Below are 13,185 nucleotides of genomic sequence, written 5' to 3'. Positions count from 1 at the left end.
GGAAGATACTCTTATTTGTTGAATATGTACAGACAACTTCTGGAAGGACACCCAAGAAATGAATAACCTTGGTTCTCTATTGGATAGAGAGGATGCAGGAGTAGGGAGGTGGTTTATCACTACCTACCTTTTAATATACGTTTACAAATTGAACTATATATATGTATTATCTAGTCCACAAATTATTTCTTGAGGCTACTATAATCAGAAAAATAAAAGGCTAACAACTTAATAGAAAAATGGGCAACGTATGTGACTAGATAGTTCCTGGAAAAAGAAATATGCACAACATAGGGAACTCTACTCAATGCTCTGTGGTGACCTACACGAGAAGGAAATCCAAAAAATAGGGGATATATGTATACGTATAGCTGATTCACTTTGCTGAACGTATAAACTAGCACAATATTGTAAAGCAACTCTACTCCAATAAAAAAACAATAAAAAATTAAAAAAAGAAATACACACAGATCGCAAATGGCTTTTAAACTTATGAAAGCATGCCAAGGCCATCACTTTAATGAGAGAGCCAATTAGAACAATACTAAGATTTTTTTTTCAACAATAGATTAGTATAGATCAAAAAGTTGGATAATACGGTGTGTTGGGAAAGGTATGAACAAATAGGCATTCTCATATTGCTGATGGTGGGCGTGTTAACGGGTATAACTTCTCTGTTGAGCTGTGGGAAATATCTGGTGAAATTCAGAATTCACATACCCTTTAATTCAGTAATTCACTTCTAGGAATTTGTTTTAAATCCACCCCAATATTTATGCCAAGATGGATGCACAAAGGTGTTCATTGCGGCATTATTAATAGCAGAAAAGACTGAAGATAACCAAAAATGCCCTTCTGCAGCCTACTTAAAGAATAGGTTCATGCAACAATAGAATATGTGGTTAAAAGATCCATAATCTAACAGTAAAAGATGGTTCATCAAACAATAAAAGAATAGAACAATAAAGCAGCAAAAGAATCCAGTGGTAGAATAGAATACAGGAGTCAAGTAGAGCAGGCCAAGTGTGTGTGCTTATGTACTATGCTCTCCGAGATATTATAAATAACGTAAAAGGTAAGTTGTGAAATACCATGTACAACATGATATCTTGTGTATAGAAAGGATGAGGGAAATATATATGGGCTTGCGTAAGCAGAGAATAGCTCTGAAGGCTATAGGGACAGTGGCGGTCTCTGAGGAGGGAACTCTGGACCTGGGGGTGGGGGGCACGTACCGGTGGAGGGGACTCCTATGGATCAGGCTTGCTGTGGGGCGAGGGGCTATTAGAGAGAGAAGAGCTTTGAAGATGAGCCAGTGGCTCAGGGAAACATGAGGTTGGGAGGGGGAGTGAAGCAGAGGGTGTATTATTTTTCAGTGCACGTTTATTTTCAAAATTTTAAAAGTAAAGTGGCTTTATAGTATGCTCAGGGAAATGCAACAGCTTTTTCATTTTTATGTGTTTCCAGTCTTTTTATATGCATCAGTGTCCCCTGGTTGTTCCTGCTTTTTCACTTACATGCATTTCATGTACATTTTTCATGTGTATTACAAGTAATGTTTGCCCCTGATACCTATCATTTTATACACTGAGATATTGCTCACATCCTTCAGGATGACTACTAGAAAAGTTTTAAAGAACAGAAAATAATGTGTCGGTGAGGATGTGCAAAAATTGGAACACCTGTGCACTGTTATTAGGAGTGTAAAATGGTGCAGCCACTGTGGACAACAGTATGGTGGTTCCTCAGAAAAATTAAAATAGAATTACCATATGATCCGGCAATCCCACTTCAGGTATATACCCAAAATAACTGAAAAGATATTTACACACCCATGTTCACAGCGGCATTCTTCACACTAGTTAAGTGGTGGAAACAACCCAAGTGTTCATCAAGGGATGAATGGAGAAACAAGATGTGGTCTATCTATACATGTCATGGAATATTATTTGGCCTTAAAAAGGGTTGAGATCCCGTCACATGCTACAATATGGATGAACCTTGAGGACATTACACTGGAAAGAGAAAATAGAATGGTGGTTTACCAGGTGCTCGGGGGAAGGAGATGGGGAGTTGGTGATTAATAGTAGCAGAGCTTTAGTTTTGCAAGATGAAAAAGTTCTGGAGTTCTGTTGTGCAATAATGTGAATATCCTTAACACTACTGAACTGTACACTTAAAAGTGTATATTTTTTAATTTGGTAAAAGGTGATAAATTTTATGTTATGCATTTTGTGACCACGTTTAAAAAAAAACAAAAACTGAAAGCAAACCCAGAGACAAAAGGTCCATCTCTGAAATGAAGTGAGCTCAAGACAAAGGTGAGATTCTTGGCAGATGAAAACAACACTCCCTTTAATGAGCTGATTGATGTGTTTAATGTAATTGTTAGGCATAGTTGGAGAATGACTCCTGAGTATTGCTGTACAGCAGGTCAGAAAGGCATCCACACTGAAGCGAGCCATGCTCGGACCGGGTATTTGACTGAAGTCCTGGGGAAGGATTCCTAATTGAGACCCCTGTCTTCTGTTCCCTCTGATTTAGAAGACAGCAGGCAGAGGGTGACCTAGAAAAATAAGGCCACACTGTCCACAGGGCATGTGTCCCCAGGCCCCCTGGATGGCACCAGATGGATGGGAGCTTCTCAGGAGGCAAAGACGGTGGTAGAGGGCGGGTCACAGCCAAGGCCCCCGTGACACCCCAGGGTACTTTGCGTCACTGTGGAAGCCTCCGGGCTCTCTCGGGGAAGCAGAACTGCAGGAGCCAGTGGACACTGAGGGTGGCGACCCTGCCTCTCTGGAACTCTTTTTCCACAAAAGTGACCAACTGCCCTTGGAGCCTTAACTTACCCTTGGGAGCCTGAGGCCTCTGGGACTACAGTGGTTTCAAAAGCTCTGTAAAACCTGATGGATGTCTGGAATGCAAGCCCACATGTGGCGCGGAAAAGCAGCTGTTCCTTCTTGGATGTGGGCCATCTTCTGGGAAGCCTAACTCCCACCGGAGCCTGGCCTCCTGTAAACCCAAGGACCTGCAGTCCTGCCGCCCTGACCATGGGGCCTGGGGCATCGTGCTCACCCTATTTTCCCGGATCAACCAGGAGCAAAGGAGGAAGCCTGCTGGGCTGTGCAAACAGCAGCGGGCAGGAAGTGAAACAGCCTTAGAACGGGGACCTGGACTTCGAACCTGGATTTCCCTGGGACTTGGCTTTGACATCTCAGAGACTCAAGAGTCTGCCTAATATGCCTATCTTGGCGGTCACTTGACTTTGTGAGACATTCGATTGGGGTCTGGGGCCGCCAACCGTAAAGGGGCGGCGTCCTCCCTTCAGAGCAAAACCCTCCCGTTCTCTCTGGTCCCCTGTCAGCCTGGGCCGCCGAGCCGGAGATCGAGGGCGCCTCCAGCGCACCTGCCCCGCGCACCTGCCCGCCCTCCCCGCCGCCGGCCGGCCCCCGGGGCGTGTCGCCCAGGGGTCCGCCCAGTCCTTGCGAGGCTCTCTCGGTCACCCTGAGCTGCGGCCCAGGCTCCGGAGGGTCCGGAGCCGCAGCTGGAAGATGCGCCCGGCGGCTGCCGGTGAGTGCGGGCGGAGGGAAGGGGGACCCGGCATGGGAGACTCGCCCCCTCGCCCTACCTGGCACCTGGCACGCTGAGCCAGAGGTAGAGGCGGCTCGGGCCGGGAGGGAGGGGCTTCTCTTGGACCTGAGCTCAGGAAGGCGCCCAGCGAATCCAGCAGCGGCCAATGGGCTGGGGTCTCCCGCCGCCTTCCAGCCGGTCGCCACTGCCCCAGCTGCGTGCAGGGCCGGGGTGCGGGCAGATCAGTGACTGTGACGTTTTGCCTGGAAAGTAGGTGTTGGCTGAGCGCAGCTAGAGCAGGACCCAGTGAGGCCAGGGGGAGAGGGCTCCCTCCAGCCGAGCGCAGGTGCCGGTAGGGGCGCGCCCCAACCCCATCTCCGACCTCCTGGGCCGGGAGGGGGGCTGCGGGACGCCGGTTAGAGGCACTTGCGGACTCTACCTGGGGCTCCTCGGGCTGCCGTCAGAGGTCATTATAGCCGCAGGTCCACCTGACCAGCCAAGGAAATGATGAAAAGTGCGGAGACAGGGAGACAACCCCTTTTCAGTCACCAGCCTGTGGGTGGGTGAGGAGTGGGCACTCATTAGCATGGACTGTCCCATTGTCCCTTATTATAACAGTTCCGGTAGCATCTTTTTATAAGGCTTCCCCCCACACACCATTCTATCAAACTACTTGAGCCTGAGAAGAATTGGGGGAAAAAACAGGAAGGAGGAACGAAAACCTCCGACTCTTTCCGAGCCGTTTCATCTCCCACTGCTCGCCTTCCTGACGGTGGCCCCCGTGCGCCTCTCCCGCCCGCCCGCCTGCCTGCGTATGCAAGGCACTCTGGGGTCCCGGAACCGACGGCCTCTGGCACGCATTCCCTTTCTAAGTGGTTTTGCTGTTTCTTCCTAAAATCTGAGGAATCTGGAGTCCTCCCAGAGCAAGGCACTGTACTGTGCAAAAATTAAAAGTTCAACACTGGAAAGTTCTCTTGGCCTCTCTAGGGACCAGCTCCCCACCTCTCAGTGGCAGGTCATTGCCTCCAGGTGTTTGACTCTGTGGTCTCCTTCCTTCCTAAGTGGTGTTCTGGTTGTGTGGTCTCACTGCAGAAGGTTCTGAGCACCTCCTTTCTGCTCCATCCCCAATGGGTAGGAAAGTCAAATTTTAAGACTTCTTATTTGTGTAAAATATGCAAGTTTTCTACAAAACCATTTATTTGTGAACAGCACTGTCTCTGGTAACTTGTGTGCATTGTAGGATAAATGCAAGGAGATACATATCTCTTTTCTTGGGAGAAAAGATCTCCCTGGGGGCACTGACTTTCATTACAGCTATTTTGGAAGAATTTTTTTCATCATGCCTGTATTATATACTTATCGTCTAATTTTGCTGCTCACTTAGCGGAAAATGCTGAATATGATCAGATTGCTTTCCCTCCACTCACAGCTTTTTCGCATGCAGCCCTTGCGATTCATTTGTGAGCTATGCGGTCCTTTCACATCAAGGTTTGAGGTCACACCAGGTTGGCATATATCCAGGTGTGTGGCTGTCAGCGAAATTACTCACAGAAGCTCCGGGCCACATCACTTTTGATTTTGTGAGCTAAAGATTAGGTAACGTTCGTGGAAGCAGCATTTCCCTCGATGCTACAGTCAAGCCCCAGGTCTGTCCCATGTAGGGACACAGCTCACAAGAAGGACATTCAGACTAAAAGGCTGAACTAAATTAAGCCACCACCACCCTTCACAAGCTGGAGGAAGCTTCCAAGAGCAGTCATCCTAATTCCTCAAAATTAAGGGCATTGGCATGTGAACTTTGGAAGGTGGGTTACCTTGCCAATCTGCTGAGGTGTTCAGCTGTGACACTTCCCAGCCCTACTGCCAAAAAGCCTCCGTCAGCAGGACAGTGATAACGGGACACTGGGGCCAGCAGAGCCTGGAGCCACAAAGCAGCTGCACCCCAAGTCTGACGTATCCACCCCTCAGGGACAAGAGGTGCAGGTGTGGCTGCCTCAAGGCGAGGGAATGTGGGTTCCTGTGTGGAGGTGGCCAGTGACAAACCTCATCCTTATCCACTTCATGCGGAAGGAAATCCCTCCAAAGTGTGTCCTTATGGGTTCAGAATGGCCCTGTGCAGCGGCCCTGGATTGGATGGGAGGGGGATCCCGAAACCCCCCCCCTTACCTGTAGCCTCTGCCTTGTGTACACTGGCTTCAGGACTGCTTTGTCCTCCAGCCTAAGTGAAATGTCAGGGCCAGCCTGAGACCCCCAAGAATCTGAGGGTGGAGTGAGGGTAGGACACACACACATGCGCCCTAAAAGAAAGCCTCTAAGAAGGAAGTTCTGGCTTCCTACCTGTGCTCGGGATTGGCCTTTGATCTAACAGTCACGGCGCCTGCTGGGTGGAAGTGCTTAGGGTGTGTCCGTGGGCTGATGTCGACTTTATTACCTTATGAGAAAAGGCCGGATCCTGGTCACAGAGCCACAGAAGGTTCACGGGCTCTGTGTACGTGCTCTGCCTCCCCCCCAACTCTGAAGCTGCTGGACCCCTCCTTCCAGGGCAGGCCCTTCCTCCCCGCCCCGCCCCAGAGCTGTCTTCTCTGAGTCCCGTGCCCGCCCCATCCCGGGTGCAGGGTCCACCGCCAGCCCGTGCCCCATCTTTTCACGATGAACTGGTCCCAGTGCATGCTGCTGGGTCTGCCTCCCTCCCCGAACTGGTTCTGGCTCCAGTCATGGCTTCCACAGCCACAACAGGAAACCCAGCCAGGGGGTCTGCCGCTGCGCCCCTCACCCGGCACACAGACGCTTTGTAGCCTTCCCAGGAGCCCTGGAAAATGTCCAGGGAGGGGTGCCTGTGGTCCCACAAGCCCGGGGCTCACAGCGCTCCTTGTGAGGCGCGTGGGCTTTTATTCTCTCCTCGTTGCCTTCCCTGTCACTTCCACCCATGTTTCCTTGTCCACCTGGGGACCAAACCATGCCTTCCTTCCATGCGGGGAGGAAGGTATCTGAGAGGTGACAGCATGCTCCCTTTCAGTCATCTCCGAATCAAAAGCAACTCTTCACTCAAAGATCTCACGTGTGACACTCAGAAGATCTGAATAATCTCTGCTTTGCCAATTTTCTTCAAATACGACACTTGGATAAAATAGTCTGGCTGTGATTCGACACACAGGACACTGAACTATTGTTTTTGAACCTGAGACTCTTATCGATGCTGAATCCATGTTTCCAGCAGTCAGATCACACTGTTCACTCAGGGTGCATCCAGCAGCGTTTTCCGGAACATCCTGTGACCCTCGCACCGTCCTAGTTATGCGGGCACAGATCTGGAGGGGAGAGCCATGGTGGGCAGCTCCGACAAGGCATGTGAAGGGCTGACCTGAGCCCATGCAGGCTTCACCCAGGAGGCCACAGAGCCGCACTGGAGTCCTTGAAGGAGGGGACAGGTGGCCAGGGATCCAGAGGAGAGCACCCTGGGGGCAGAGGGACAAACTCGTACCCAGGGCACAGCAGGAAAGGGCAGCCATTGCAGTGGGTCAGCACGGCTGGAGCACAGAACAACCAAAGGAATTTCCAGGACAGCGCGCCAGCTTCACCTGGTGTTCTCACTGTGTTTTCTGTGGCTGGTTTTTCCGGCTCGGAGATGTCCCTCCATCCTAGGAACGGCAGCGACCACGCTGTCTCAGGCATTTCCCAGCAGGAAGCCATCTCTGCATTACGATCTAACCATCTTAGGGACTGCGTGGTTTGGAAAAGAGAAAGAAATAACTGACGTTGAAATATGCACTTGGAAAAAGACCAAATGGTCCAGGTGAGACAGAGGCATCCCATTTCACCAGGATGACTACCTAAGCTAAGCATTCGCCTGGCAAACACCAGCAAATACTGACCCGATAGAACCTAACCATTGGGGGGAACCTCTAGGTGCTAGGCATGAAGACGGAGCCTAGATCCAGGGCTCAACATGGCCGGACTGACAGACAGAGGTTTGCGTTTCATTACCGCCCCGAGAGAGAGGCCCCTGCCGCGCCGGGCTTGGTGCTGGAGGGCTGCGGCTGCACATTTGGAAAGGGGGCCGGGGAACACGCACTGGTCTCTGCTCAGGGCGGGGAGACATCAGCCTTCTGACACCAACTGGGTGTCCAGCCATTCAGGTCAGCTCCGACACTCAACACCCTACAATAAGCTCCAGAGCCCAGGGGTTAAGGGCAGTGCCCTCCACGAGCTGCCCTGTCTTCAGACGCCAGCCACGGGCTTCGGGCGCCGCCCGCACTTCTAACCAGCTGGCTACAAATCTGGGGGTTCCCACAATTCCTGGGGGGGTTCAATAATTTGCTAGAATAACTCACAGAAACACTGAAAGCATCACTCTGCTTAAGATTACAGTTTTAGGGCTTCCCTGGTGGCGCAGTGGTTGAGAGTCGCCTGCCGATGCAGGGGACGCGGGTTCGTGCCCCGTTTCGGGGGGATCCCACATGCCGCGGAGCGGCTGCGCCCGTGAGCCATGGCCGCTGAGCCTGCGCGTCCGGAGCCTGTGCTCCGCAACGGGAGAGGCCGCAGCAGTGAGAGGCCCGCGTACCGCGCCAAATGGCTGGTGAAACTTACCAAACATCTAAAGAATTATCACTAATCCTTCACAAATTCTTCCAAAAAAGAAAAAAAAAGAAAAAAAAAAAAGATGACAGTTTTATTCTAAAGGATACAAGTGAGGACCAGCCAAATGCAGGGACATACAGGGTGGAGAGGAGTTCCGTGCCCACAGCCCTGGGAATCAGGGTGCACCCCCCTCCTGGCACATCAGTGTGTTCCCCACCAGGAAGCCCCCCAAGCGTCTGAGTCCCGAGTTTCATTGGGGTCTTATTCTGTCATTGGTCACAGGACAGCTTGCCTGCCCTCTCCCGTCCTGGAGGTCCGGGGGCGGGGCTGAGGTGTGGGCTGGGTCTTTCCGGGCTGGCTGGCCCCTCCCCGGAAGCTATCCTAGGACCCACCCTGAGTCACCTCATTAGCATAAGCTCAGGCGTGGCTGAAAGGGGCCTCTTATGAACAAGAGCAGACACTCCTATCAGGAAATTCCAAGGGTTGCAGGAGTTCTGTGCCGGAAACTGAGATATATTCTTTATTCTGCCCCTTTGGTAGATAAGCACCCAACACGGGGAGCACGGAGGTTCTCTAGCAGCGAGAGAGAAGAGCTAAGATGCTGCGGGCCTGGGGAGACCGAGGCCGTAGAGATATAGCAAAGTCTATGGAGGTCCCCCCAGCAAGACTGGCTCGGGGATCCCACTGAGGGCTGGCAGGGGGACGTATGGAACCAGGAAGAGGCCCAGACATCTGACCCTGTCCTGGGCAAGATGTGGGGCAGGGACAGACTCGGGGAGCCGGGGAGAATCAAGGGTTTCATGTGGGACGTGCTAAGCGTCAGGCCCTGCCATACGTCCCGGGTGCCCAGAGGGATCAGCAAGTAGACACGCTTGTCGCAGCTCAGAGGATGGTCTGGGTCTCAGTTCATCTGGGATCCTGCGGAGAGAGCCAGGCTGCACCGTGTGAGGGAAAAGCCAGCAGAGACAGCGTGGGAGACACCCCCAGCCCGCCCCAGGAGTGTGGGTGCTGCCCAGGGGGTACATGGACGGGTCAGGACCATCACTGGGGGCCTGGGGCTGGCAGCCTGGAGGCTTCGGAGGCCTAGACCAGCACAGCTGCCCTGAGCCGTGGGTGGAAGGTGAGGCCTGGAGGCTGATCCAGAGGACGGTTATTTCCAGATGCTTGGCCTGAGAGGGGATAGAAATGAGGCAGCGGAGGAGGGTGTGTGGTCAGGTGGGCGGGCTCTTCCTCTCGCCTCCCCTCCCCTCCTCTTGTTTTACTTCCTTCCTTCCTTCCTTCCTTCCTTCCTTCCATCCATCCAACCATCAGTCCTCTTTTTATTTCTTAGGACTGGACGTGTCAGTACATAAACGCTGATGGGGCCATCCCTGAGGTCCCTTTATGCAGGGCCTTGGGCCATCCCTGAATCTTGGCAGTTTTGGTAATCCTGCACAGTCCTGACCTGTGAGCTATTTAAGGAGTAAAATCTGTAAGACCCAGGGGCAGATTGTCTGTGAAGGGACAGAGCTGTCCCCTAGGCCTCCTGGAACCCAGGAGCGGGGCAGTGCCTTTTCCTGCAGAATTGAGAGGGAGGTTCTAGAGTCGACAAACTCTCTGCAGGGACTTTCTGCCGCCAGGACCCTTGGGTGTCCCCGCAGCCTTGTCTCTGAGGATACTGACAGTCTGGGGACCTTTTCCAGTGTCACGGGGCAGTTGTGTGCTCACGGGCACCAGGTACCATCCTCAGCACTGCTGACACAGCAGTAGACAAAACAGAGCTGCCCCCGCTGCCCCCCAGAGCTTCTGTCTGCTTCCAGGAGCTCACAGGGGAAGGGCCGCTTCTGTCCTTAGGCCCCTGTCAGGGCCACCTGATGAGTCCTTGACCTAAGCCTTTGAGGATGCTCTGTGACCCAACACAGCAGCAAATAGGGAACCTCGGCCTGGACCGCTTTCACATCCTGTTCTTGGTACCTGCTCTTGTGGCTCCACTGAGTGGCCCCTGGCCCTCTCCAGCCCACCACTTCCCGGGGTGATTCCCCTCAGGGCATCCTGCTGACACTGGTGCAGGGATGCCATCCAGGGAAGGCCAAGGAGGAGAGGGTCAGCGGGGGAGGCAGCCAATGTGTCTTGTCTGGTCTGTCCGCAGGCACCCTGAAGGCAGTGTTCTTCATCTTTGCCTCCCTGTGCGCCTGGTATTCTGGGTACCTGCTGGCGGAGCTCATTCCAGATGTGCCCCTGTCCAAAGCCGCCTACAGCATCCGGAGCATCGGTGAGAGGCCTGTCCTCAAAGGTGGGTACCACAGTGGGGTCCAAGCAAGGACTTGCAGCCCAGCTGCTGTGCTGAGACTGGGCCCTGACCTCAGCTCTGCCCCAGTGGCCATTTATGTTGATGATCATGGCGAGGGGGAAGGGGAGGGAGAGGGGGAGGGGAGGGGAGGGGGAGGAAGGGGAAAAAGCCTGTCTGGTAGTTCCCATACTATTCCCATACTATTCCTCATGCCTCATGAGACCCCAAGGCAAACCATGATGTCAAGAAAACAAACTTTATGGGCAAGATGCATTAAATAAAAATATGTGTTGGACTTAGGAATGAAGTAAATTATAAAATATCCACTAAAAATTACATTGGAAAATGTGTGGGACCCTAAAGTAGTCATCTGCACCCTTTTTCACAATCTCATGGTAAATAGGTATCTAGTGTATTTTTAACACAGAAATAAACTATACAAAATGAATTTGCACAAAAAATAATGATTTTTAAAATTTTTAAAAATAACATTGCTTTTCAGATTTAATTACCTTTTGTGTCCAAGAAAAAAAAAAAAAAAGAACTCTCCAGAAATCGACTATGACTGGTGATTTCATTTTAAATAAGGTTTTCACAGTGAATTTGCTTGTAATCAGATAGATTATTGCATATGGATTGTGGACGAGGCCCAGTGCGGCGGGGGAGACTCCCATGTGCGGAGGGCGTGGGAACTGCCCTCAAAGGGCTTGCTTTCTCATTTTCTCCATTTTTACACAAAAGGTGAACTTGGTCCTGGTTACAGGCTTGCCTCTAGGAGCTGCCTCTGACCCAGTGTTTTTAGAAGGGCTCGTTTACATGGTTTCTGATTCCCACCAATGGGGGCCGGGGAGGAACTGTCACCCTCCCCCGTGACTGAAGCACATCAAGTTTTGGGAGCCCAAGGGTGGTAGTGAGAGCCGGCTGTGACACTGCATCCTGACACCTGCTGGCTCGGAACCTCCACTCTGGGGGGACACATGGCTGCTTGGGGGCTGGACTCAGAGTTTGGAGGTTGAGTCTTTGATTCATAGCCCAGTGCTCACATGAACGGGAGGTTAAAAGGGGACAACATGGGGCATGGGACCAGGCTAGTTTTGCGGCCAGGCTTACTCCGTGCTGTCATGAGCAGTGTGGCCGGGGAGATGCTCCTCAGGGACATGTGCCCCTTATCCAGGTGCTGCCCCCCTCCTGTGCCTGCCAGAGAGGCAGGAAGAGGGTGCTTTCCCCGCCTTGGGACCAGGCTCCAGGACGAGCTCAGCTTCTGCACGCTGCAGGGCTCTGGAGCCCCTCCGTTACCCCGGCCCTGCACATTGTCCTACGTTCCGCAGTCCCCCAGGCCACGTGCGGGGGACACATCCGCTCAGAATCGGAAGCAGAGGAAGGATCACGTTGAGATGTGAGATCAGTGTTGGGCTCTGAGCAAAATGAGCCTCGGATACCGAGGCTCTGAGCACTGAACCCCCGTGGCGAAGGCCCCCCCGAGTGAGACGACCCACTCCCACCTCCTTGGGCTGGCCCCCCTTTATCCAGGTTTAGCTTTTTCCACTTCCTTATCTTTTCTCTTAAAAAAAGGCCCATTTCTTGACTCAGCTGTGGAGGCCCTTGATCTTGGCTTCAGATTTCCATGAAGTTAACTCTTACCCTGCAAGTCCAGCTCTCCTGGGTTCGCACCGTCTGTTCTAGGTTGGATGTTGCCTCCTCTCCATTTCCACGTGATTTCGCACTCATGAGCAAGTCCCCCTGGCTCGTGCTCATTTTCTAGACGTGGCCCGACACTTCCTGGTCAGGATCCTTGGGAGCTTCTGGAATCTGCGTGGGCACCAGCTCTCCCTGCTCTGGCCTCCCTGCCTCTCCCTATTCCTCGTGTTTCATGGGGGGTGATTAGGCCTCACATTCAGTCCCTCGACTTTGTGGAAGGTTCTGTGCTCGCCGCCGGGAAAGGACAGACGCACAGTCTCCCTCCCCCGGCGGGGCTCAGCTTCCCAAGTCTCCCCTCCTCAGACTACCTCTCCCCCTTTTCTCCCCATTGGGATGCCCCCCGCAGGCCTACAAGCCCTGCACTTGTCCAGCTTCAAGACCCAAGAAAGTGCCCAGAGTCAGCAACACAGACATCATTGGTCTAACGGATGGGGGAGCTTACACGTCTGGAACAAGGTCCTGGAGCCACACCCCACCGTGGGCGCCAGAGGTGGGCAGGACCTGGCCGCAGACTTTGCTCCTAGGGGCAGAGGGAGTTTGGCAGTTACAGGGGGAATTGGCCTCAGGTTGGCTCATCGGTTACCAGGGAAACCAGCAGAGGACCAGGCCCTTCACCGCCCCCTTGATAAGAACAGTCACTAGCTGAGCCCGGGGCAAGCATGTAGGAAGGTCAGTCATGTGAGTGGGGTGTCGCTGCAGCAGGCCCTGGTCAAGCAGAGGAGGGACAGAGAGCAAGAGGACAGCCACCTGGAGTGGCCTGGCCACACTCCCCGATTCTCACCTCTGTACCAGGGGTGGAGGTAACCTGCCTGCCACGCCATCACTGCCACGGCCCAAGCCTCCCTCATTTTTCCTTTATCCCCACTTCCCTCTCTCACTTCTCTCCCAGCGCTCGGAGGCATCTAATGACACCTTTCTGCTTGAACACCTAAGTGCAGACCAGGCTGTCCTGTTTTGCCAGCCTGCATTCCGGTGTTCTTACAGACCTGGTTCTTGGTGTCACTCAGCGCCTTGCCCAAGGCTCCGTCGTGCTGTGGGTGTTTCTCCTCCGAAGCTGCTCACAGCTGCAT

At 52.9% G+C, this 13,185-nt stretch overlaps 1 protein-coding gene across 1 annotated transcript in view; it reads left to right on the top strand.

The window, feature by feature from the left end:
- The first annotated feature begins 3,551 nt into the window (after window positions 1-3,551).
- FAM3B (FAM3 metabolism regulating signaling molecule B) overlaps window positions 3,552-13,185 on the top strand; it is a 35,329-nt gene continuing 25,695 nt past the window's right edge. Inside the window, exons 1-2 of the mRNA XM_007452876.1 lie at window positions 3,552-3,570; window positions 10,277-10,420. Coding sequence (XP_007452938.1) covers window positions 3,552-3,570; window positions 10,277-10,420 — 163 coding nt within the window. The remainder of the gene's footprint in view (window positions 3,571-10,276; window positions 10,421-13,185) is intronic.

The sequence above is a fragment of the Lipotes vexillifer genome, unplaced genomic scaffold (genome assembly GCF_000442215.2).
Source record: "Lipotes vexillifer unplaced genomic scaffold, Lipotes_vexillifer_v1.1 scaffold478, whole genome shotgun sequence".
NCBI lineage: Eukaryota > Metazoa > Chordata > Mammalia > Artiodactyla > Lipotidae > Lipotes > Lipotes vexillifer.
This window is presented reverse-complemented; position numbering and strand designations above follow the sequence as displayed.